General features: G+C 41.8%; 1 protein-coding gene across 1 annotated transcript; it reads right to left on the bottom strand.

The window, feature by feature from the left end:
• Positions 1-2,393: 2,393 nt before the first annotated feature.
• On the bottom strand, positions 2,394-9,112 carry hspa9 (heat shock protein 9). The gene is made up of 16 exons (XM_041048860.1): positions 8,802-9,112; positions 7,911-7,969; positions 7,673-7,760; positions 6,610-6,791; positions 6,221-6,345; positions 6,069-6,142; positions 5,834-5,940; positions 5,570-5,732; positions 5,362-5,454; positions 4,668-4,877; positions 4,269-4,496; positions 3,940-4,162; positions 3,646-3,740; positions 3,358-3,450; positions 3,037-3,177; positions 2,394-2,810 (listed from the first exon to the last, which is right to left on the bottom strand). Exons 1-16 carry the CDS (start codon positions 8,880-8,882, stop codon positions 2,736-2,738), a joined length of 2,037 nt encoding a protein of 678 aa, XP_040904794.1. The 5' UTR covers positions 8,883-9,112; the 3' UTR covers positions 2,394-2,735.
• Positions 9,113-26,999: the final 17,887 nt, after the last annotated feature.

The raw sequence follows: 26,999 nt of genomic DNA, 5'->3' as shown, positions 1-26,999 counted from the left end.
CACCTTTTTTTCTTTCTTTTGCAGCAGTTTCCATCAGTTCCAGTCTTTGTTTGTTTTTTTGTGATTATTAAATACATTTATAAATCTCTTAATTCACGTCTCTGTCTCAGTAACATACCTGTGTGTCTTGTACATTTACTAAGTGTTTATGCTAGGAATTTCCTGGGGCGCGAGTCCCCAGGTGGTGTTGTCAGTGATTTCAATCCTCCCCTTAGTGTCCCTCGCCACACTTTCAAGAATAAAAGTCATGAACTGAAAACCACCTCATAACCACAGTCCTGTATTTGTTTGAGTCCACAGGAACAAAACAGACTTTGACATTAAAATAATAATAATGTTGTATTAACACTCACCCTGCCTCAGCCTTCAGTTTTCCTCCTCCTGCTCTGTTCAGTTCAAATGGCGTCTGAACTGACTGAACACTTTCAGTTTTACCTGCTCCTCCCCTCTGCATTTACTGGAAGTCACACAATCTACCTGTGTGTGTGTGTGTGTGTTGTTTACAAGTTTAGAACTTGTTTCACTTTGTTGTAATTTTTGTTTGTTAAAATAATGATTAATGTGTTTTTAAATAAATCAGATTTAACTGTTTTTACAGACTTACTATAAAATAAACTATATAAATGATGTTTATTATTATTATTATAGGAGAGAAGATCCCAGCTGATCCACTGGATCTGGATCTGTCTGTGGGACAGGTGACAGTGGATTAAGGAGAATGACCTTTCATCTGACCCTCAGCACATTATTGTTGTTGATAAACTGTGTGTGAAGCTGTTACAGCTGATGTGATGCAGCTATCAGGGCTTAAGGTTGTGAGCAGACATATTTATAGTCCTTATTCCCTTCAAATTTTCCATCTTCATTTTACAGAACATTGAGTTTTTTCGACTCATGAGTTAAAGTTCAGAACTCGTCTCATTCAGCCAGAAATTTGTTAATTTCAAACTTATTGGATTCAAAGATGAAAACAAACCAATGCTGCCACGTCTCTTTTATTCTTTGCACCAGTTTAGTGGAATCATGTTGACAAATTACTCCTATAAATGTTAATCATGGTCTGTGTAGTGTTTTGTGTATCTGCTGTTTTGTTCCTTGTGTCAGGAAGCTCCCAATCACCCAGCTCCTCCTATACAACCAGCAGCACATGATCCACCTATAAAAGGTCCTTCCTCCTCCTCCTCCTCACTGTCCCTCTCAGTCAGCAGACTCTGTAATAATCTCAGTAAAGTGGAAATGTGAATGTACTGACATAAGTAATGTGCCTACAGTGAACTACACAGTGTCACATTTCTGGTTTTTATTAGAAAAAAAACAACAGTAACATTTATCAACCCTCAATTTTCCTCACCAATAATATGATCACATCGTCCAAAAAAACAAACAAACTTTCAAGTCAACACACTGCTTCCTGCCTCCCTCTTTCTGGCTCCCTTCATATGTATATGTAGCTCCCTGGACCACTATCTGGCAGGTTTTCACCAACAATCCCATCACATAGAGCAGTTTATGGCAGAGACTAAACTCCCGCTGGAGGGGTTGATGGGATCACATTTCTCTGATCCTCTGCTGGTTTCCTCTTGTCGTCAGCCTGGCATGGGAGGTAAGCTAAGGCCTCATCCTCTACATCCAGATTCACCAAACTCATTTATAGTTCACCTGATATCAGCGATACCTTCACACATGTATCTGCAGAGACACAACTCTGCTGTGTTGAAGATGTGTGTGCTACACAACAGGATGCAAAGAACTCAAAGATTTCTCACAGATCAAGCCTTACATTCTTACAGATGAAATATGAGACATTAACACTTGATCTTATCCTCACACACACACACAGACATAATATATAGCTATATATCTGTATTCTGTCTCATTGTTCAGTGTGAGAATATACTCCAGCCTGACGTCCTCTGGACTGAACAAGCCTGTTTAAAATGTCAGAGGACAAAGAAAAAGGAACAAACAGGATCAAGATTCATCTGCAGGTTGTGTGGATGCATTTTTACAGATTTCAAAAATAAAAGTCATGAACTGAAAACCACCTCATAACCACAGTCCTGTATTTGTTTGAAAGTATAGAGAGCACTGAGGACTCCTGAGAAGTGACGAGTTTCTAACACAAAAAGTCAAATATTCTTCAAATTCTTTTGTGCAGCAACTTCCCGCCTCTAAGTTATGAGTGCACTACGAAAACAAGATCGCTATGACTGATGTAGAGCACTGTATGGTATTATAGTATGTGGACGTAGTAAAGCAGAACTGTCCTCTGCACTAAAGCTCAAAGAGTCTACAAGCTTTCATCTGGCTGAACTAGTATGAACACAAACTGCTATGAACAAGCCGACCTGCTCAGGTGCAGAGCATGAAGAAAAGATGAAACCTACATGATGTCTTAGACAAAAAAATTACTTTTACTACCTCAGAATGCAAATTAACAGCTTTGGAAGAAAAAACAAAACATACAGGACATTGTTTCTGAGACAATTAAATTACAAACAGACAGGATATCATAGGACATGGAAGAGCAAACAACTGACATTTATCCTTTCGCTGGAAGATTTTACTGCCAAAACACAGCAAAATAATAATAATATCTTACGGTCTGAATGACTAAGTTTCAGCTCGCCACTCAAGACTGCCACCCTCCCCACCCAGTCCATCCACCCTCCCCACCCTGAGCCCCAACAGTCCTCCATTGTCATGAAAACCATGTGACAACAAAGTGCAAAGGTCTACTGCTGGCCTTCTTTCTTCTCTCCCTCTGAGCTGGAGCTGCTGCTGCTGCTGCTGTCACGCTCTGCTGCCATCTGCAGGAAGAAAGGAGCAAGTTCAAAACTCAGTGATACACCAGACATTTATTTGAACTGTAGCCAGTAACCCTTTAGTTTACAGGTACATAACTTATTAATTGTCTGATACTTTCTTTTGGTCAGAAACAAATTATGTCATTTGGATTGTATTACCAAATCAAAATATTGTCATTGTTCTTGGTTTCTTTTCTGCCATGTCATCCTTTCTTTTGACTGTTCCTACCTTCTTGTAGGCCATTTCGAAGAGTTTGAGTGACGCCTGCTGCAGGTTTGTTGCTGCCTGTTTGATGTTCTCTCCTGTTTCAGACTCCTTGTTGGCCAGAAGATTTCTGACTTTTGAGATCTCCTCCTTCAGCTTGGTGCACTGTGAGTGGACGGACCGGAGAGGGGTCGTGGGTGAAGATGTGAGCAGTACAAACTCTCTTTCATGCATCATAACAGGACTTTGTATGAGTACATACTAATACATAGTGCTGCAGACAGTATTAGAAATCAATGATCAGGCTACAGAGGTAGGACTCTCCATCAGTCCCTCGTGTTTTACCTCGTCAGCAGGAAGCTGGTCCTTGAACTCCTCCATCTTGGACTCTGTGTCATGGATGATTCCCTCAGCCATGTTGACGGCCTCCACACGGTCCTACACGCAATAAAACACAGGGAAGAATTTAACAGCATTAAATAAGCATACTGTAATAGTGTTGAACAGCTCAATTTGCAAGTCATTTTGCAATTACCACTACTACACAGCAGGTCTCAGTATTGGTCTCTAAATTTAGAATCAACTTCAGACTTGTCGGTTCCAATTGAATCCACATCGGTCTGCGGCCTTTACCTTCCTCCTCCTGTCCTCCTCTGCATACTTCTCAGCATTCTTGATCATGTTCTCGATGTCGTCTTTACTGAGGCCTCCTGATGACTGGATCACGACTGGGGAAGAGGAAGTAGGGGAGATGAGAAGATGCTTACATAACAACAACACGTTAATTCACTTGAACAACATTTTGTCACCAAGCGTACAGAATATTTTACAATAAAACACTGGAAGAGTCTGGTTCTAAGCGATTCCAGATACAATCAGGAGTATTTGTTTTAGTTTGACCTCCACGGACTGACAGCTGACACTCACTTTGCTGCTCGCGGCCTGTGCCCTTGTCCTTGGCAGAGACGTGGACGATGCCGTTGGCGTCAATATCGAAGGTGACCTCGATCTGAGGCACCCCGCGGGGGGCGGGGGGGATTCCCACAAGGGTGAACTGACCCAGCACCTTGTTATCCGCTGCCATCTCTCTCTCTCCCTGGCACACCTTGATCTCTACCTGAGTCTGTCCATCAGCAGCTGTGGAGAACACCTGGAAGGGAGCAGAGGATTCATGACACAGCGGTACTTCAGGTCATGTCCCCCCGAGTCCTTTTTGAGTGACGGCATCTGCAGGACTGCAGTGTTGGTGTAAGTACCTGGCTCTTCTTGGTGGGAATGGTGGTGTTCCTGTTGATGAGTTTGGTGAAGACTCCACCCAGAGTCTCAATGCCCAGCGACAGTGGTGTCACGTCCAACAGCAGCACGTCAGTGACATCACCAGCCAAGACGCCGCCCTGGATGGCGGCTCCTATGGCGACGGCTTCATCGGGGTTGACAGACTTGCTGGGAGCGCGACCAAACAGGTCCTGAACTGTCTGCTGAACCTAGACAAGGACAAACAAGAGTTTTTCTTGTACAGCTGTTCAAAAGATCACAGTGGAAATAAACTGACTGTTTTGTACCGGCGTGCCATTTAATGCTTCCTTCTCCCAACATAAAATAAACCAGACCCTTCTGATTAGCCTTCATACTATCCGACCGTGTATGCTGTGTACCTTGGGCATGCGGGTCATGCCTCCGACCAGCAGCACCTCTCCGATGTCTCCCTTGGACACCTCTGCGTCCTGCATGGCCTTCTGACAGGGGGCCACAGTGCGGCGGATCAAGTCGGCCACAATGCCCTCGAACTGCGAGCGGGTCAGCTTCATGTTGAGATGCTTGGGGCCAGAGGCGTCCATGGTCAGGTAGGGGAGGTTGATGTCAGTCTGGGGTCAAGAGCAAACAACGCGATCACAGTCAGTTTCACCACTTTTAATGACCTGGAACTAAACATCTGACAGAGTCATCAACTTGTGTTTCGGTGGGTTTAATGGCCTTTGGCCAGAGCGTTAGTTAAGACATCAATTTAAATTCATCCATCGATACATAAAATCAAACCCTCCTCATAGTAGTAGCAGCACTGTTCAGAAAGCACAGAAGTCTGTATGACCCTGTATAAGACCTGCCCTGCTGTCAGAATCACACACACTGTCTGGACAGCTGACTGAGAGCTGGACTGTGGGTTTAAGGCTTAAGCTAATCTCAGATAAGTGAAGAATAGACACACTCAGTGCCAAAAAAGGGGGCTAAGTTTCAGTGTAAAGTCCTCTGTATGTGATCTGAACTGATGTCTTAATTAAGCAGGTCGACCCAACGCCTGGTTAATCCCATGTGTTCAGCTGCATGAACTCATCTATATCATCTCTGTACCTGCAGCGAAGAGGACAGCTCACACTTGGCCTTCTCGGCAGCCTCTCGGACTCTCTGAAGAGCCATGTTGTCTTTCATCAGATCCACGCCGGACTGGAACGACAAGACGCAAGACACACGTGAAAAACTAGATTAAAAAAAACTCAAGGGCACAGACGGCACCTGCAGATGAGAGGCTGATCTAAGGACAGAGACTTGAACTGGGCACCTCTCTCTTGAACTCCTTGACGATGTGTTTGAGGAGGTGCTGGTCAAAGTCTTCTCCTCCCAGGAAGGTGTCACCGTTGGTGGACTTCACCTCGAAAACTCCTTTCTGGATCTCCAGGACTGAGATATCAAACGTACCTCCACCAAGGTCATAGACAGCAATACTGGAAACAGACAAGAGTCGGTTTTAGAACACAGGCCTGCCTCGATAAAACATTTATCAAGCCGTCTAATCAACAGTGGTTGCGTGTTCATCTTTACTCACATCTTATCCTGAGTCTTGTCCAGGCCGTAGGCCAGAGCGGCGGCTGTCGGCTCATTGATCACACGCAGGACGTTCAGACCAGAGATCTGACCGGCGTCTTTGGTGGCCTGAGAATCAAAGACGGACACGTCATAAAACTGATAAACATTGTGAGGTGTTGGTCACATGTTACATGTTAGCAAACATGTTTGATCGCATGATGTAAGTACAGGTGTGTGTGTGAGTGTGTGTGTACCTGTCTCTGAGAATCATTGAAGTAGGCTGGTACAGTGATGACAGCGTTCTTCACTTTAGTTCCCAGGTAGCTCTCTGCAACACAAGCACCAAATTATTCTCGAAACTAAGGCTCATGTGTGGACGATGTAAACAGCTCAGCCGCAGTCATACCTGCAGTCTCCTTCATCTTCATGAGGACGAAAGCGCCGGCCTGGCTAGGAGAGTACATTTTCCCGTGAGCCTCCACCCAAGCATCACCATTGGATGCACGGACAATCTTGTAGGGCACGTTCTTCCTGTTAGCAAAAAGACACTTTTCACTTTGTCTGACGAGTGTAGTCTGTAAACGTATTTGTCTAAAGATCTATAATCTCTGTAATATATATTTCTGAATATCTGGGAGAATGTGTTTCTACTCGTTTAACTTTAACTACCATTTATAAAAACACAAAACATTCCCAAAAAATTATACTGAGTAAGGACTTCGAGGTGTTATGTCTAAAGCTAAAGATAAATAAAAACTGAAGAGCACAGTATAACAAGGCCAAAGATGAACTCACAGGTCTTTCTGGACCTCGGGGTCATCATAGCGACGTCCGATCAGTCTCTTGGTGGCATACAAAGTGTTCTCAGGGTTGGTGACAGCCTGGCGCTTAGCTGGCATGCCCACCAGACGCTCCCCATCTGCTGTGAAGGCGATGACAGATGGAGTTGTCCTGGCTCCCTCTGCGTTCTCCAACACCTGAGAGGTGAAGAGAAATCCTTTGTTTGCTTCATCAGACTTCAGACCGGTGACTTCACCCTTCATCTACTGCTTTGCTTACTCCAAGTTATAAAAACACAGTCCTTCATCTGCTTTTCTTCCTGATCTTGTTGCAGAATATTTTCAAATGAATAAATAAATCACCTTGTTTTATGAACAGATCCTTATTTCCATATAACTATGCTGAAAACTAGATAAGACCTGGATAAGAATGTTTTTAAAGACATGCAGTCAGGTACAACATCACCACTATGACAATTTTCAACTAAAACTTTATAATTATAACATTATAATCTTTCTAAAGGTTCATCAGTGAGTAAAGGGGGTGAAGTATCTACACAGCCTAGACCAAAGAAATCAGTGAGCAGGGAAAGTATAAACTAAATACCCAAAGGCTTGGTCATAATGGTTATTTGAGGTGTTAAGGCCCACTTTAATGGCCTAAGGTGCCTAACAGTCTAAAAACAAAACAAACAAACAAACAGGGTTACAGACAGGTGAAACAGCTTTTACAGACCATGTGCCTGAGGAAAAACGTCCCATCCCATTTCAGTCAGTTCAACAACTATCACATTCTTGTCAAGAGACCTTTGTTCGGTCAGACAGAAATAAGAAATCTAATAAAGAAATCTCAATCTTAAGACACTGTACCACACATAAGTAACATGGGTAACAGGGTCATCACAAGTATATTATGGTCCAATTTAGAGAGAAACCTCCGATCTCTGTGTGTAATGATTTACTGCAGCTGACAAAATCATAGCGATGATCAGCTGAGCTATCAAAGGGTCGCTTAAATCAATAGTGACCGCATCCTCTACTATAAGTAACAGACATGGAAAGTGTCTGCCCATCCTCACCTTGGCCTGCTTCCCCTCCATGACTGCAACACATGAGTTGGTCGTTCCCAGGTCAATGCCAATGACTGCGCCCTTGATGGCTTCTGACCTGCAAAACATGTCACATAAACACTTATTACAAATATATTGTGAAAGTTTTACAGAGTTTAGTCTTATGTAAATCTACTTCTTTTCACTGTTTCCCTACTACATTTCCAACAAGACACGTCATCTGAGGTGTTTTTGTGCCGATACTTACGCATAGTCTCTCCTGGACAGGGCTCTGAGAGCATCAGGTTGGAAGCCAGTCCAGCATGCCTACAAACACATCACAGGACAGTTACACAGCAGGTACCACATACGGTCTTTTAGTAACAGCCTAATAAATGTAAGAATAGCAAATGAATGTATGTGGTTATAATTTTTTAATCAGCGTCACACAAACAATACTGTAAGCCATAACATGATGTTCCAGATGTTCATTAAGTTCAATTTAAGACCTTTATCAGACCATGAACTCCCAGAATTTAGCAGCAAACTGCAGAAACTACACGATAAAATATTCTCATCAAATAAAGGAAAGAAGAAGCAACACAACCGAAGATGACATTCAGCACATTGTGAACGTAGTCATTAACTTTTGGGACATGTGAGAAAGGCTGCAGCATGTTGGGGGTGGGGAAACCTCACTGAAGGTCACTCATCTACAACAGCCATGAAGCAAGTGATCCACTGTCTCACATCACACACTCTGACTTACTGTGCGCATTTAAGTGACTGACACAGTAAACACAGCTAACATTTTCACAAAAGGCAGGTTACATTACAGCCAGAGGTGTGACAGATAAGACGTCAACTGCCAGCTCCCACTCGTTAGCTTGCCGGCTAACACATCAAAACACGCCGGTAAAGCAAATCAGAGATAACCAGACACAGCGGGGACGTTATTTTGCCTAACACTACTCAATATGTGCGTTTCTAGCGTCAGTTATCTAACAGTTAAATAGACAGTCACGATTAAATAAGCTGGCCTCAAGCTAACTATTAGCATGCTAAGCTAGCCGGACATCGACACAAGACCGGATTCGTCAGTTCTTACATAAATGTTTGAAATTAGCTTATTACTAAAACATGTATGTATAAAACTAACCTTCTTGATCAAAGAGGACACGTGTCTTGTACAGTTCCTTGTCGGGAGAGTCCTTGAAACGCTTCTAGCGACACTCAACATTTTTGACAATTCGGCTAACGGTAACTAAATTTAATAAAAAGGGTCCGCAGCGTTTAATGTCAAACCTGACTCCTCGAACGGTTGGAGAGCGAAGAATAGCTAAAAGACGTAGGAAAAACTTCCTGGGGTCTTCAGACTTCCAGACGGCGTGTCCACGGGAGCTCAGGTCCGGCAGAACTACTTGTCTTTGGACTCTAACAGCGAAGAAACTGCGACGCTTCTTCTGGAATTATCCAACACATGTTGCACCATGCAAAGCTAAAGGACCCCAAATCAGGCTGCCCAGTTACTGCCTGAATGGTTTTAACAATAATAAAACTTTAAAGAATTGTTTATGAATTTCTCACACGTGTTTAATTTCTAATTTGACACCATTAAAGCAAGTCCCCTTTTTTTATATGAAAACCTGACAAGTTTGTCTTATTTTTGTTTCTTCTTTACCTTGTTATGATAATGCACAGAACGGGGCAGACTCCCTCAGTGGGAATGTGAAGGTCATGATGTAACGAGGGGTACGCAGGGTTTTCACGTGTGTTACATCAGGGATGTTGAATGAACTTACCTGCTCTACCATGAAATGCTGCTGTTAATGCAGAAACTGGTACGTACGCTGTACAATATGTGTAAAATGTGATACTAATACACATATTGTGTGCTATACATATAAGTTGAAGCTGAAGGACGGATTATTTTACATTCATATCACATCTGAGAAGTCTTTAAATGTGCAACATCCTGGAGCAACCGTAGTTCAAACTGGGAAACATTTCATTGCCCTACAATGAATTCCGTTTCTTTTTTTTTTCTATTAGTGACCTAATTTTACAGTGTAGTGATAATGTACTAGAGTAAAAATGACCAATGCAGTATTGTGCAAAATAGTAAAGTCTATCACATAAGTTTGATGGCAAATCACGACTATGGAGAATCTGGAACTAGAAAATGTTTGGTACATTTGCCTGAAAATGGTTCACACAATTAGCTGATTTTAGTCATCATCATAGTGATGTCTGTAGGAATGTGATTTATTGAGCAGTCACATTGTAGAAAATCCAATGGAAAACCACAGATGTGAGTTTAATATCGTCCACTGGGTGGCGGAAATGAGTTATTATAAAAGGTATGTAACATCTTCTTACATCGACCTTGACAAAACTTTGGCCGCCTGGTCACTTACAAAAAAAAAATAAAATCTTATATTTGTTTACAGTTCAACTGATGAAGTTGAACAAGTCCTGTATGAACTTGAAGTCATCACAGAAACTCAACAGTGGGTCAGAAAAAAAAAGAACAAATTACTAATCATGCTATTGTCCTCTCATTATTTTTAATCTTGCTGTCTTCATGACACCTGCATTGTCCCAAGTTCTCTTCCTCCTCTCTTGCTCCCCTCCCCTTCTTCTCTCTCTCTAAATGTGCAGCATCTATTAGAGAAGATGTTTGGGGTATGATTAAGGGCATGAGAACAATCAGAGGGGAGGGACAGTATCCAAAACTGAGGATGGGGGGATAGAAGCAGCAGTGTCTTATGAAGAGAAGGCAGAGTGTGATTGCGAAGGCATTCACTCGCATCCATAGTTCTGAACGTCTTTGGATTTCTGGGTGTATGATTTGACACAAAGTTAATGTGGAATTAATTTATATGTGGAACATATTAGTGAGAAGAAACACACAAAGTGGAAAAAGATATTGAATGTGATGTGATGTTTAACAGGGTCAGGATAGTTGGAGGAGGTGCAAGCTCAAGCTTTGAGACTTTGTTATAGTGCTTTCAAAATGACTCCTGCCTTCTCTCTTCAGGTTGTGGGTGAAATGTTGATGCATCTTGGGTTCCATCTGATGTAGTGTCATATGTGCTCCCATGAGCCATTTGCCTGTTGTGTTTTAACATTACAGACAGGTATGCTTGTTAGCTGTGTGTTAACTGGCAAATGTGTGCTGGGAACACAGGGAGTCCACTTGAGCTTCGACTGGCAACAAAGGCACATTCACAGCTCTTAGTAAAAGCTCAGAGAGGCGTCTGTAAGAGAGTGTCAAGTTCATGTTATCATTGTTAGCTCTGAACATCTTGTAAAACTCTGAACTTAGCATAGGTAGTTACTGGCGGCCCCATGTGTTGTGTTTACGGCCACAGCAAAGGAATGTATTAACTCTACCAGCATCCCTGTATGTATGTAGTCAGTCAAGTTCAGATTCAGGGCATGGGCATCTGCGAATCACTGGATGCCCAGGCAGCTGCACGGGTCCAGCTGGTCCTCCAAGACCTTGGCACAGGCATCACACCATGCCATGATCAGCCTGGAGGTCTCAAAGAGGACCTAGACATTCTATGGTAATCTTGCCTTTGCTGGTGCAAACATAGGTTAGGAAGGAGTCTGCTGCTTTGGCCAGGATGCCGTTGATCTCCACCAGCCTCTCAGAACTCTCTGAAATATGAAGAGCATGCAGAGAGCACAGTGCGACGGCAGGGGAACTTGCAGCCCTGCATGCTGACAACATCAGGGGCCTTAACTGTAACCAGCGTGCTGAGGGCTACATAATGACGATGCGGGTCGCAGAATTTCTCACAGTTGCTTTTTGCCATTTGATGCAACCTGCTTTATTTCCATTTAGGTCATGAGGTTCGGAGAAAACAAACTTTATGGGCTCCAGCATTTACTGTAAGTTTTTATCATCATGAGGGAAAACAACTGTAGGTCCCGAGAAGATATTTTAAATAGTCACAATAGAAAAAAAAAACACGTAAATAAGAGGGTAATGATGGTTGAATTCCATTTATCTGCTTGGGTGGGCAAATATGGGACACTTTAATAAACCATATAGGTCCTGAGTGGGTTTGCTCATGCAGGGCCCATCATGACATTAATCCCTCAGGACCTCCAAAAATACATTTCCGTGGGCAGTATACAATTAAGCTTTCCCACTAAAGGCCTACATGGGCCTATTGTAGGTTAGCCCATGAGGGGCTCAGAGTATAATAGCCTTCTTGGCCCCAATGATAGAGTGTCATGATGATAAAGGATGATAGATCACATTTATTATTATTATTATTATTATTATTATTATTATTATGAGCATGTTGCATCTGAGCACACAGTTTACCTTTCAAGTGGTGTTAGAAATGTATGGAGACACTCTGAAGTGCTCTGACTCTTCTGAAATTACAGTTGTTTTGTTTTTTTTTTTCCAAAATGGGGGCTTGGCTGTAGAAGAGAGAAGCCATCAAAGATTGTAGGCAGGACAGCTCTCACTGCCCAAGTTTATGTTGAGAATTACATTTGATTACTGTTCAATGAGGGACATACATTAAGGTGACAGGATGGCACTTGATAAACTAAAGGCCTCCCTCTGTGAGCTGCTCTCAGAGGAGGGGGTGAGCTCAGGCCCTCAGAGTGAGCAGTGCAACAGTTTAAGAACCACCTCGATGGGTTTGACACAGAAAAAAGCAACTCATTCCAACCAAAAGGACCAACGGGCACTTACAACCCATAAATCATCTTAACCACAGGTTCAGCTTTAAGTTCAGGTTCTCTCTGCTCTTGTTCACACTGCTGTACCCTCAGTGATAGATGGCAAAGGCTCTGTGGTGTGATTGCAGTCAGCTTTGTGAGCCACACAGCTGGCTGCAGATCACTTTTCAACTACACATAAAGAAATGGGATGACCACAGTTAGGTTAGTGAATTGTTGAAAGCAGATGACGTGAATTTGCCAGGAAGTAAAAATGTTGTAAATAACCAGTGTGACACTACCATCTGCAGGAGAAACATTACTCTCCAACCACAGGGAGCTGTATATTTTAATGTAAATAAATTCTGGGTGTATGTATTTCTTTTGCATTATTAAAAAAAAAAATGTGTTGATTTAATTTGTGTGCTGTGCAGTGGTGGAAGAAGCATTCAGACCTTTGACTTAAGTAAAAGTGACAGTACAACAATGTAAAAATACTATAATACCATCATTATAATAATACACAATAAATACAATAAAATAAAGTATTAATAAGTTGTTGTAGTTTACACACACACACACACACACACACACACACACACACACACACACACATATATATATATATATATATATATATATATATATATATATATATATATATATATATACACACACACAGAGGGAGAGGGAGATACACATTCCAGTAATTTCCCTTAGTCTAATCAAATCAGTGGATAATCATAACAATCATATGTAGTGACCCCAAGTACACTACACACTACACAAATCTTTTTTTGTAGGTAGGTGCAAATCCCCTAGACATCCTCTATGTAATCCTCACCTACATCTTGAAGGGCCTCAGGGGCCCCACTGTTGCAGTGGGCACTCCTGGGGCTGTCTATCTGAAATAAGATGCATCTTTTTGAACACCTCTTCCTCCTTAAGTGTTTTACCTAACAATGATTTTATCTTGTCTTTTTGATTTAGCTTTATTCTCTTTTTTACTGTTTGTTGTTGTTAGTGTGGCTTTAAAATGATATTCTTCTTCTTCCTCCACTTCTTAATATTTATTGTTATTGTTATTGTCAGTTCTAATAAAACTGCTTCTCTTGTGGCTCAAAACATTGATTACACCAATAGCTTTTTTTGCAGCCTCAGTTCATGCAGATTTTGTTGTTATATTAGGACAAATGTTCAGCCAACTGTTCTCCACTGTCTGTCCATTAAAATATAAATTGTTGAATTAAGATTTAGACATTTGTTTGGGTGAATGTCAGTGTTTTTGTTTAAACATAACCTATTCAAAACATGGCAGTCAATCACTTAGGATTGAAACAGTTTAACTGCACCTGGTTTAAAGACAGAGGGAGGGAGAGAAGCAGACAGAGAAGAGGCTTGTCAACACAGGTGGATGCTGGGAGAACCACCACCTCCCCTCCTGTCTTATACTGAAGCAGAAAGCTGAAGAAAGAGAACTACACTCTTGTACATCCACATTATGCCACAGTACGGTGCAGTCTGGGGGTTTATCTGCAGGGGGCAGTAGAGCTCCATGGAACATGATAGAATTTTCAGCAGCGATAAGATGAACTGTAATGGTCCCAGTGAGAAAACTAAATTCTAACATGAAGAAAAAGACACAAAAACATAAGTGAATTAGAAACATTTTTACAATTCATTTTTGAAAACACAATAATGTTGTTAAATCCCTGCATGTTTGAGATTAGGGCAGTTTGCTGCTCTACACTGGTCCACAGATCCACTGGATTAGTGCTGGAATGCTCCTCCATTTATCTACTATCAGCATTGAGATGCATTTTTTTACTTTTTTTGTTTGTTTTTCAGGACTCGAACAGTGACCAAGTGGATGGGGAGCAAGTCTACAAGCCACTACAGGACACGGCTGTTAGCACAGAGCAAGAGACAAGAGAGAGCGGAAAGTTGTGTAAAGCTCCACAAATAAAGGTGAGCAACCGATGGTGGATCCCAAGCACATAACACTGCAAGGATGTCAATCCTCTGAAAGTCTACAGCGGATCAGAGGACACCATGATCATCTTGACTGTTGAAGCCATGTTTCATTAGCCTGATCTAAGCTGACACAGTGTCAGAGTGTGTGTGTGTGTTTGTGTTATGACACAACTGTACTCATAACCACTTATTGCCAAACCCTAACTTTAACTTAAAGCTGACCCTAACCTTAAACCAAGTCTACACCCTAAAACTGAATGATTTATGATTTACACACACTTTTTTTTTTTAATTGCATGGATTTTGCTGTCTCACAGAATCACAATGCAATACTAGACTTATATAGTCTACATATAGTAACACAACAGCACTAGTCAACCCTGTCTTCTGCATTTGGCCACAAATTCTTGTCCACATCACAGCCTCTGTCCTGTCTTGCCTAACACCTGGGACAGAGTCTTTTTGCATGCCTGAGCCATCCTGGAAGCCGTCTGCAGATACTGTATGTTCACACGTCCAGCACTGCATTATGTGCAAGAGAGACACTGTGTCTGGCATGTAGTCAAACCCTCTATGTGCCTGCTGAGGACACTACACTTCATGACAGCAGTGAAACTAAAGTGTAGCTGGAAGAAAGCCCAGAGGAGAGTCAGTCTAAGGATCTCTTAAAGCTGACATTTTGGCCTTTTCCAACAATGCTTTTACTGTATCACCCTGACACTAGCAGATAGGATATGAGATGCCAGCATGAGCCCATGAAACTAACAACAATGAGACAACAATGTTATTGAGGCCTTTTCCAGCAATGTCTACAGTGGCACACTTTACTGTGATGGAGATTTCATTTTAAGTGGATAGCATTGCCCATCAATCTATGCCCAATAATCTGTAACATCAAAGCAAAACTTTTTTTTTTTTTTTTTTTAATTATTGAAAATCAAAAACTGACATCTTTCATTCACACCTTCAATTCTGTACTTTGTGGAAACCCCTGTGACAGTCAAGCCCAGGTGTGCAAAGTCTTCACAGTTAATCCCATTTTCCTGACAGATCTCAATCTCCATCAGATTGAACGGTCACAGGGCTGTCCATCTTCAGGTCTCTCCACAGATGTTCTACAGGGCTTAGGTCTGGGCTTTGGCTGGGACACTCAGGGACGTTCAGAGACTTGTGCTGAACCCACTGCTTTGGGTCATTGTTGTGCTGAAAGGTGAACAGTCCCCCCTTGTCTCAGGTCATGTGCATCTTCATGAACCTCTGTGTATTTGGCTGCATTCAACCTTTCCTCAGTTGTGACCAGTCTCCCTGTTCCTGCTGCTGAGATAGATGGATGGATACGACCAGGGACGTATGTCAGGGTCAGCAACAAGTGCCAAAGTGTTTAGAAATAAATAAATAAGATACTGTGAGATGAATACACAAATAAATATAAAAGTATGATGTATGAAATTAACAATGAATTAAAACAAATGTATAAAACAAGGATGGCATTAGGAAAAACACTATTGCAGAAACTTATTTTAGCAGAATTTTTTTTTTTTTGCCCCAAAGTTTCTTGTGGACTCGTGTTTGACAAAAAGCTTTTGCTCATGTCCCCCTCAGGGTTCAGTACAAATGTGTCTGAATTTTATATCATTGTGAACTGAACATCTTTGGCTTCGGACTCTTCATCAGCCAAAGCTCAGGACATCTAAAGACATCATCTTGGCTCTGTGAACTTGTGAAGGGCATTGGCCTGAAATATCACACACACACAAAATGAATAAAAAATGAAATCAGCAGATTAATCAGAAATAATTGTTCTTTCCAGCTCAAAATGGCACCGTGACTTATTGTGTGACAGTGTACGGGGGCGGTTGACAGTTTAGTTTTCTGTGGAAACAGTGCCTCCTGGGAGGTTTATGGTGCTGTAAAACCCCTCTACATGTCTAATAAGATGTAAGAAATCTCATGTTTGAATAATTGAGGCTCTGTTGTTCTATACAGTCTGGGGCACAGCGTGAACAAATGAACTGGAAATGAAACACTGGAAGCCTTGAATTTAAAAAAAAAAAAGAAAAGGAAAACAAGCTCAGTGAAAGAATGCAGACGCACTGATGACAACAAGCAGATGGAGGAGGTGAAGCAGCGACATGGAGCGATGCATAGACAGATGGTTGGATATGTGGAAAGATAGATGGACTCAGTGAATGGGGGAGGTGTTGATGCCTCATTGGCTCTCGGCCTGTCTCCCTAGCTGAGTTGTTAACCTCTTTGCTCCACTGCTGATATGGCCAAAAGCTAGTGTGTACACACAGTGCCAAGATGCTAATAATCCAGTTTCATGCTTGACAGTCTCAGAGTGTCCAGACTTAGCATGCTTCAGTGCTTCTATCATTGGCTCTGTGAGGCATGCTCAGACAAGAGATGGTTCCTGAGCTCGGGGAAGGAAAGCACAGAGGGCTAATCTTTGCTTTCTGCCCTGTCCTGGTGAATTGGATGTCTGGAGCCTATCCTGTACCCCCAGGTTGTTTGAAGTCCTGATGTGAACAAGATTAAAGAGCCAAAGAGAACCCTTTCACATTGGCCACATGTAGGAGGTGGGCAGGTTCAGCGTGAGCTCATACAGACATTACATTTTCACTATGATACTTAGCTGGGTAAGATATCATCACAACAGCACGGAAAATATATTTTTTCCAGCTACACTCTGCCTCAGATTTTAAGAAGGAACACACAGAAAGTGAGGTGCACACCACATAAACTTTAATACTCAGGTAATACACTTTAATAATAGCCCATTCAAATTACTGATGGTCCTAGATGAAAAGTCAGGGGATCACCAAAGTCCTTGAGAATAGAAAGACCATTAAAATGTTAATTAATTAAAAAAAAAATCCCAGTCCATCTAATAGTTGTAGATGTTTTAGTCCAGATCAAATTGGCAGACTAAACCATGGTATGAAAGCTAAAACAGTTTAAAAGAGAAATGTCATCATCTGCCGCTTGTCTGGGTCCAGTCCCAGGTCGCAGGGGCAACACCCCTGCCCAGTCCACAATGCACCCAAGTCCTATGGCACCTCCCACAGGTGGTGAGCCCATGGGAGGAGGTGCTGTCAGGAGTGGGGCTCAAACCCACAACCCCGAGAGATTGAGTCTCGTGCTCTACCAACTGAGCTAACTGCATTATTCCAAAAGCCAAAGTAAATATCCCATTGAGTTATTGTCGAGGGAACCAGGGTCATGCTAACTTCTGGGCCGGCCTACAAAAATACGTGCTCTCTGCAGCACTCTGTTGGTTTACATTAGTGAAAGGTTACTGTCATGGTTAGCACAAATTAACACTGTTTCTAACATGAGGTGGGGATGCAAATCCAGGCACCACAAACAGTTTTTAAACCCATTCATCATTCTAACCTCCTCACCATTACTTTTAGTAGTACTCATGCAATGCTACAGAATGGTGTCAGTGAAAACAGACATTACAAATGACCTGAATGACTCTTTTCTTTTTTCTTTGTTGAATTATATTGCAAATCCTAAATTACTGTACACGATAGTCTTCTACAGCAGCTTGCTGTGTGTGCATGATGTGGCTTTGCAGCAGTTTTTTTTTTACTGTACAGTATTGTTGTGTTTGTAGGTCTTGGTTGATCTGTAAAAGCTGACAGGAATCCTTTAATCCTGATCCTGCAATTGTTTCAGGGTGGCTTACAGAGAGAAAAGAGAGGAGAGGTTTTTTTTTTTTTTTCACGACGTGTTTGTTGCACAGGGTTCTCCTTCCACAACAGCACTCTTAGAACACACAACAAGTGGGACGACACTTTCACATTCTTTCATTATCACCAGAGGAAAAAAAGCAGCTCAGCAAATGGGTTTTTATGTGGTTCTTCCTTTGCTTCCATCTTCCTGCTGTTTACAGTGCAACATCTCTCTTCTGAATGGGGGCAGCAGGGAAACAGAGCAGGTGAAATTGGACGCAGCAGTAGTTGTAGCTAATAACAGGGAGGAAAGCTTCACAGTCCCTCTCTTTACTGTGTGGTGGTGACTGGAAGGCTTCCCTATTAAAAGAGAGAAAGGCCTTGAAAACACACAGCACACAGGGTACGACCAACAAGAGCTCAGGTGCCTTTGTTAACTACAAGACTGTACCGTCAAACAGCTTTAGCGTGGTCTCTGTTCAGATCATTGCAATATGGAATTCTACTTCCTCGATGCATTGTATTGTAGTACTGCAGTGGAAACGTCTGACTCTTTCGACTCTTTTGTCTACTGCTGAGCATGGTTTGTTTATGTCCTGTGAAAAGCTTTGAAATAAGACACATAAAAATTAGCTGGCCACTGACATCAGGGAATACTGCTGCCATGAAGGGGTCTACAGCAGTGTTTAAGTGCGGGCCCCAACATTGCCCAGAACTTCACACTACCTCCACCAGCTTGCCCTTTTTCCCATAGTGCATCCTAGTGCCATCTCTTCCCCAGGTCGGCAGTGCACATGCACCCGCACATCCGCATAATGCCAAAGAAAACTTGGCTCATCAGACCAGGCCACCTTCTTTTACTGCTCCATGGTCCAGTTCTGACATTCACATATTTGTTTCCAAAATATGTGACTGCTTAGCTGCTGAATTCTCCACTATGTTCACCACTTTGCCTGTCTGCTCCTGGGAGCTGGGCAGGGAGTGCACAGTGTTCATAAAAGCTTTCTCACTCAAAACAGCTGCCTGCTGCTGCTGCTGCAGAGAAGACAATGGCTGATGAGAGCACTGAGACTGAACCAAAACAGAAAGGGGAGTTAAGGACTCACCTTTGTGAAGGTTGTATTTGTTAATATTCCTTGTTGAAAGACATTTCAAATGTTAGGTATTGTAATTTTTTTTTCTTTTGGATGGGGTTGAGGCTACCTCAATCGCAACTCACAGCTCCTCACAGTGCTGCCTGTCCTTTTGTTACCATGGTAATAAGGAGACAAAATTATGCAAACTCCGTCCAACGCTGACTTAGTAGGGCAAAAATATTCCCTTTAAAATTCAAATTGTCGCCGCTGCACTGATAGCAATTAATGACAGCCTTGTGACCGGAATAAAGCACTGGAAAAAATTAAGATGCTGTTGGTGAAAAGGAATAAACAGAGAGACGAGAGAGGAGAATATAAAACAGCAGCACTCAGGCTTAAAGCTACTGTGAGCCCAGCGGTGACTGGTTAAACACTGTGCACCATTTGCCCACAGGATTTCAGATGTCCCCCTTTGAAGGTTTGCCATCATGGTGACAGGGTCATTGAGGTGATGTTGAGTGTGGCTGTCAGTTGTTACTGATATATCAAGAGGACCTTGTTGAATCCCTGATATGACAGGGACTCATGGAGGGTATTGTCAAATAATGCTACTGTGGCATTGAGACCGGTCAGTCTATTGGGTCATACTATGGCATCATGTGATCTTGGAAAAAAGACACTCTGTGCATATCTCATCAAAGCTTTGTGATGAATAGGACTCTGCTTTGTTGCTAACTTACTGGATCTGGCAGAGGAATGTAGTGTCCCCATTCTACACCTCACTTGTCTGTCCAAAAGAACCAGAATTATTTTGAACTGCTGAGGAAATCAGAGATGCAGGTGGTGATCTTCATGGTAGCAACTAGAGGAGACAAAGGAGTAATAGAAGATGGCCGCCTTAGAAAATATGCTGCAAATTCAGGCCAAACACGTACTCACACAGATGTGTACAAATGGATGAGCAACAACTTAAACATTAACATTAACACCTGAGGGGGCTGGGGCCCGTTTTTAGTGTGCTGCATTAAGATGGACATCACCTATGAAACGAAACCTGTTCACTAAAAGAAAACTTTCCTCAGGAAAGTAGTAGAGCTGGAAGAAATACATATTTCATGGAGTTAATTGTAAGTCTGCCATAAGTCCATCGTGTGTCTGCAAGACCGTAATGACAAGTGATAGTCAAACACAGGGTGGCATGAGGAGGAAAGCCGGTCCGCATTCAGTTTGTGAGATTGAGACATGACCAGTGCAACTAGGGAAGCTGCAGTTTTTTCTGCAACAGAGGGGGATGAAACAGGACTTCATGGTGGAATGAATTGAGTTCACCAAGGCTGAATCTAATGCAAAAGATAAGCCACAGTCCTTCTCCTCCTTTCCTCCACTCCTGGCTGTTTTATCTGCCTCCCTATATGAACCCAGTTTCCTCAAGGTTTCTTCCTGTTCTTCCTGGCTGTTATCTTGCCTCTGTCACCTTAAGTGCTTGCTCTGGGGTCAGGCTCTGTAAAGCACCTTGAGACAATTTTGATTGTGGAAAGTGCTATGTAAATAAAACTGAATTGTATTGAACTGGACAGTGGCTGTGGTTCAGGGGGTAGAGCGGGTTGGTTGTTGATCACAGGGTCGGGGGCTCAATCCCCTGCTCCTCTTTGTCACATGTCAAAGAGTCCAGGGGACAGAGAATGCCAAACCGCTCCTGATGATCACACCAGAACCTGGTATATGGTGGCTCGCTGCCAGTGGTGTATGAATGGGTAAATGAGGTGCTTACTGATAAAATCACAAAAACAACTACCTGCCATTTAACTCTTGGTGTGGCCTGCCATGACTCAGTCTCAGTATGATCCATTTATGGGGGCTTAATAGGTTTTTTCTAGATAACTACATCACTCAACTTATTTTATGATTCCTCTCTGTATGTTTTCAGAACATCACACGTGACACACCACAAAATAACTACTTTTGTGTTATTTAATTTAATTAACAGACATATTTTTTTCAATGTCTAATATTAATCTTTAATAACATGGTGTTAGGCACACCGTTTTATTTCTCACATGTTCTGTGAAGAGGGACATTAAATGTGAGCAGCAGCCAGGTGGAACTTTTGGCAGGGGGAACTGTTGCGCCCAGGAGGAAACTTCTGCCCACACCCCAGAAGCAGGCTGGGCGAAGTGCGGACAGCTCGGTCTCTTTCTTGCTGCTCACCTTTCTTCTCTATTTTATGGGTCAGTGCTTGGTAAAATCTGCCACTGTCACTTTGTTAGAGCTTTGCTTCACGCGGGCAGTTGTTACAAAGACACCTGAATGTTATTGGAGCATTTTGTTGAACTTTAAGAACTGAAGAATCCCGCCAGAGTCGAGGAGGCAGGTTCAAAGCCGTTCGGTTTGCAGACGCTGCGGGTCTGTTTCACCCTCTATCTTGAATTTCTTTGTTTTGCACACAATTTTATTTGGTCTCCTACATGACGAAAACTGTGACTGTTTAAAGGGAAATGAAAGTTTTATTGTTAAGTGCTTTAAAGCTACAGAGATGCACTTTTGTGAAGAATACTGTAATATATTGTAGTTACATTGAAAAGGTTAAATATTCCTGTGTGACTGAAAGTTGTTTGCTAATTGTGTACATCCAGAATATTGCAAATGAGTGATATCTCGCCATAAGTACATTTTGATAACACACTATAACTTGCACTATATCATTATAGTAGCTTTGATTCAGTGATGTATAGGTGATAGTGTGTACAAGAATGTTGATGTAGAAAACCCCATGAGATAACTATAGCTGTGAATGGATTCAGTGTAGTAATATGGAGGCACTGAGATTCTCGGATGTTTCATGCATTTGAACTCCAGTTATGGACTGAAACAGAAACTGGCACTCAGAGGAATTTTGTTAATGTGTCTTTATAGCTGCTTATCTTTCTCTTGTATGTTACAGAAGACATAAACAGCATAGCTCACCAGGAGATGTTGAACAATTCTCACAGTGCAGTTTTTATTCTGTGCATTTTGGCAGGTAAATAGGAATGTGCACTTTTCTGTGTCAGTATACAAACAGTAAAAACATATCTTTTTCTTTTTTTTTTTTTCTCCCAGTGCTGGTCCAGTCTGTTTCCCCCTCAAGAATGTCGATTTTTTTTTTTTTTCTCCTGTCAAAGTATTGATGCCTCCCGGGGGCAGCTGCGCCTCCATCGAGTGTATAATTAAATCTCCAGTCTGCAATCTTTGGTGTCATTAACAGTAAAAGTCCCAAAAAAAATGTTTGACTTCAGTGGCCGGCAGTTTAGAAAAATGCTGTTTTTAATTCACTGGTCATAATTCAGCGGTCAGAGCAATTTCTCTGCAGCGCTGTGTGCTCACAGATGTCACAGTCCCTTTCTCTGTTTGATTATTTTTTATTACCTGAGTCAAAAACTCATCTCCCATGCACACCGGTGGCCTAGTTTAAAATCCCATTTACTATATTTCACATTCAGTTTTTTTCTCCATAGGACTACATGATGGAAGGTCTGTAACTGTCTTGATGACGCAGCAGTATGTACATGGACAAACACTAAACAAGGCAACAGTATTGTTAAGTGCCGAGCTGATTCAAAGTTTGTGGTCACACCCTGTGGTTCCTCCCAGAATTCACAGCTCCTCAACTTATAAATGAAGAGAGGAGAAGAAACCAGCTGTAACACCAGCTTCCATTCTGTGTCACTGTGATGAACTCTGATTTAGTCATTGGCATCATCATTGAAACGCAGACTGGTTTCGAAACATCAGGTCTTTGTCAGGTTGAAAGTGGGAAAAAAACTGATTGTTTACATCTGAGACTCTGTATTGACAACACACTGCTAACACACTATCTTGCAAACCTTAATGAAATAAAAATCGAAGTCACAGCAAAGTACTGACTTCATGTAATTGAAAAGGTAATAAAGCCAACAGGTTTCCATTTGCAACTGTTTTTAGAGCAGTCAGTCCCACTCTGCACTGGATTGCATGTGAGTGCCACATGCATAGAAGAAGAAACACTTGGCCCGGTAAATGTTTCTACACTGGACATAACAAGACAGTTGTGCAACAGCCACCTTTTTACACACTTGGCAATTGTCGAGATATTGTATTGTAGTATTGTATTTGTGGGTTTTGCATTATGTCACTGACGTTCCTCTATGCTGAGTTCCTGCAGTTGTATAAGTCACAGAAATAAATCAGAAACGCTGCACTGTGCTTCAATGGGCTTTATTTTTTCTTTTTTTACTAGAAATGAAACTAGCATGTTGTGCGCTGAATCAATTTGTCCAACGCTGACAATGCAGATTCAGTTCCTTGAATCAGAGCCATCAGAACGATCAGTGCATTACAATGGGATTGGAGTCAATTGGCCATAAACTAAATTTCAAGATAATTTTAAAGTCATTTCGTCGTCGTCATGCTGCAGACTGAATCTGGGCGTCGGTCAGGTACCTCCCAATCTAACAAGACGAGCTTCTCGGTTGCTGACCTCAGGGTAATGTCAGGTCTCAGCATGGGGGTGGTGATGATGTCAGCGGGAAACCTTAGCTTGCTTGTCGAGGTCTGCTCTCATTGACCGGCACTAAATAATAAATTACAAAACCAAAGTAAATGTAACTTTTTCAGGTTTATTCACTTGGACCACAGTATTAGTGGATTCAGAATCTCTTATTTTGTGATCCTGATCATTTTCAGCACTCTGTCATATAATATCAGAGCTTCTTAATGATTCTCGCAGAGGGTTCAGTTGTTGAGGTTGAGATCAAATACATTCTCTACTCTGCCATTTTATTTATTGATTGATGTGGATGCAATTCTCACTTTATTGCCAGACCGCATGCAAGCTGACTTACAACTGAGCTGAGGCAATAATAATAATAATTAAAAAACCAAAAAACTACATACTACCCATCCAGGTTTTTTCTTGTCAGTCATCAGTTTTCTTTCTGTAAAGTTTTTTTTCCCCATAAGTTGTAGGTAAAGTTGCTTTAAAAACTCTTTACCCACTCTGTGAAACTCTGTGAAAACACTTAAATCAAAGTTCCTATGACTGCATTTACACAACCAGCTTTTTGTTTCTTTGTTGAGGTCAGTCATGACTGGGGTTTATCAGGAATCTGTCATGACTAGTTTTCTTGTTTCTTGTGATGAACTCTTTTGTAGACATTTGGACCTTTTCAAAGTCTAGTTTAGTTTGTTAAGTTTTGCTCATAGTTTCTGTTTTGTTTTGAAATCATAGCCCTTGTGTATCATGTCTTGTTCTACTTCCTGTCTGTCTAGTTTCCCTCCATCTGTGATTGTCTGCCCCGCCCTAATTGGTTTCACCTGTTGCCCATTGCCTTGTGTATTTAAGTCTCTCCCTGTGTCCTGGTCAGTTCGTCTGTGTCTGTAACTGAGTCTGATGTGTATGTGTCACTTCAAGTCCCTGTGTTCGTGTTCCTGTGCCTTGCATTTTCCCCCTCATGGACTTACCTTGATTTCCTTTGTTTAAAGTAAGGACTTTTGTCCCCCCGCCCCGTGACATCATTCATCGTCTGTTCTCCAAACTAACATTGCACGTGTGTTGTATTTTGGTAGCTTGCACTAGTAGATGAAGCCCCAAAATTTGTACACAAAGAAGGAATTCTCCTCCTATTGGACTTTATCTATTTTGTTTTGCATTCCTCCTGATTATCCAAGTAACTTATAAAGTCCTATCTTATAGATAAAGAACAACTTCTGAAGATGCACAGATGTTTCCCTCTGGTCTGCATTTATGCCACAGCTGGATGGCTGCACACCGAACTCAAAGGAGCAGTCAGTCAGCATAGTGCAGAGAGTGTTAATGGTCCACATTCAGGTGAGCTGGGAGTGTGAAAAAGTTCAGGGTCATATTAATGAAGCTTTATTATTACAAAGGGATTCAAACAAAAACTAATGCATACTGTAGCAATGTGTCCTCTCCAGTCTGTAGCTGATCTTTTTTTTTTTTTTTTAATGAGATGATATGATGATAAAGCCGGACTAAAAGAACAAAGTCTGAATTCAATCACCTGACATCCTCCTCAATTTTACATTTGTGCTTCCATCAGCATATGGCAATAACAAGAATGTTCTGTATGTGTGTTTTATGGGGAACAGCAGAGAGTGAGATGCACAGGAACCTTCAAAAGCTGAATGAGCGGCATCATAGAGGAACCTCTGTGCTGTGTGATGCTGCAGGGCCAGATTCTAATGTTTTTTTTTGAAGGGTATCTTATATTTTGGTTTGCAATGTTTATACGTTCAAACCATGTCTACATTTAGTCTGCTGCATCACAGGAGGCTAGAGATGCTTTATGTGTTTGGTTATTACACATAAATAATTCAATATTTGTTTTTCAATTTCACCTTATTTCTAATTTCTAACATGACTAACAACAGCACTGCAAGTGCTTTTCTGTGAAGGCCTGACATAACGCCTGCGTAGCGTGAATAACATTAAGAGCTGATGGTTAAACTTTGCTGTACCCGTCTGCCAAAATGTCCAGACAGCTTTCCACAGAGGCAGCTATCAGCTGCATCTCTGCAACCACATTCACCTCCAGAAGAACCATGTGAGCCTGTGTGTGAAGACTGAAGGACATGAGAACCAGCAAACAGAACCAATCATTTAATTATTTACACACTCACACAGAGACAGACAGAGAGAATATGAGGTTAAATACCACAATAACACAACCACACATCATTATTAGTTTGACTTTTAGAACGAGTACTTACCAAATAATGTCAGGACATAATTACCAAATAGTATTATTTGTTTTTCTCGTGGCAAAGAATTTAATTTGCTTTTATTTTTGCATTATTATTTCAGCAGTGCTGGCTTTTCCACCATTTCTGTTCTCTCATTTCATCTCTCATCTTTTTTAATTAAGCTCTGTAGCATTTTGAGTATGAAAAGTGCTACATAATGGAAATTATTAGTGTTACTGCTGTTGTCAATATTACTATTATTATTACTATTATTATTATTATTATTATATGACCATAAGACCGACGGAATGGATGTTCACTCGCCACTCAGTGAGACAAGTGAAAGCGGTGGGATGAGGCGAGAAAGAAAGAGAAAGACTTCACTGAAGAAAACAATGACTCGTATCTGTGTGAGGAGGGGAATGTTGGGAGTAACGTTCGTGGCTTGGAATCAAGGCTGGGGAACGTGGATCTGAAAGTCTCTCCCCTCGACATCCTTGTGTTGTGCTGTGAGCAAATCAGAATATTCCCATCTCCATGACGTCCATCTGAAGAGATGCCTCATCTGTGGAAGGCGACGGCTTTTAGGCCTCTGCAGGTCACTGGCATTGTTTGGATTTATTTGAGATCAACATCGGGAAAAGGCAGCAAGTGTGAAGTATCACAACACCAGGATGAAACCGAAGTTTACTTGACTGATTGTAAAAATCAACCACCCGTGCTCTATAAACTGGGCAACAGCACAGTCACGTCATTCTCACCACTCTGCTGCTTTCACTGAGTAACTCCAGTCTCTTCTACCATGTTTTGACTGAAGTAAAGGTGTTTTCAGACAGTGAGCAGTTGACACAGTGGTGGTCAGTATTTTGAATTAGCGTCACCAGGGCACACCTTGGCCACCGTGGCCTCTGGCTACCTCTGATGCTACAGGTCTGCATATTTCATATTGTTTTCTGTGAAAAGCTGCTGCACCAGTGTTGCTTTATGATTTCTTGTTCTGACACTTGTTCTTACAATTCTGCCTGTAGAACCACAGCATTAGAGTTAAACCTTGTTAAAACTTCCAAAATGCCCTCGCAAAACAAATTCCCAAATGAATGACATCTCGACATATCAGTGAAATAATACGACAGCATGACAACTGTGTAGTTTGGAGGAAATCAAGATAATTACACCGAAGGCACAGAGTCGTCATTTATGACGAAACCACACTTTTTA

The sequence above is a fragment of the Toxotes jaculatrix genome, chromosome 10 (genome assembly GCF_017976425.1).
Source record: "Toxotes jaculatrix isolate fToxJac2 chromosome 10, fToxJac2.pri, whole genome shotgun sequence".
In the NCBI taxonomy this organism is placed as follows: domain Eukaryota; kingdom Metazoa; phylum Chordata; class Actinopteri; family Toxotidae; genus Toxotes; species Toxotes jaculatrix.
Note: the sequence above shows the minus strand (reverse complement) of the source record. Positions and strands in the feature narration are given on the sequence as shown.

Bases quoted from the DNA above. Each gene is read 5' to 3' on its own strand.
- hspa9 (XM_041048860.1), bottom strand. From the start codon at position 8,882: ATGTTGAGTGTCGCTAGAAGCGTTTCAAGGACTCTCCCGACAAGGAAC. The intron at 5,941-6,068 runs GTACACACACAC...TTTGATTCTCAG, and splicing joins TCAATGATTCTCAGAGACAG to GCCACCAAAGACGCCGGTCA. The intron at 4,163-4,268 runs GTACTTACACCA...GCTCCCTTCCAG, and splicing joins TTCCCACCAAGAAGAGCCAG to GTGTTCTCCACAGCTGCTGA.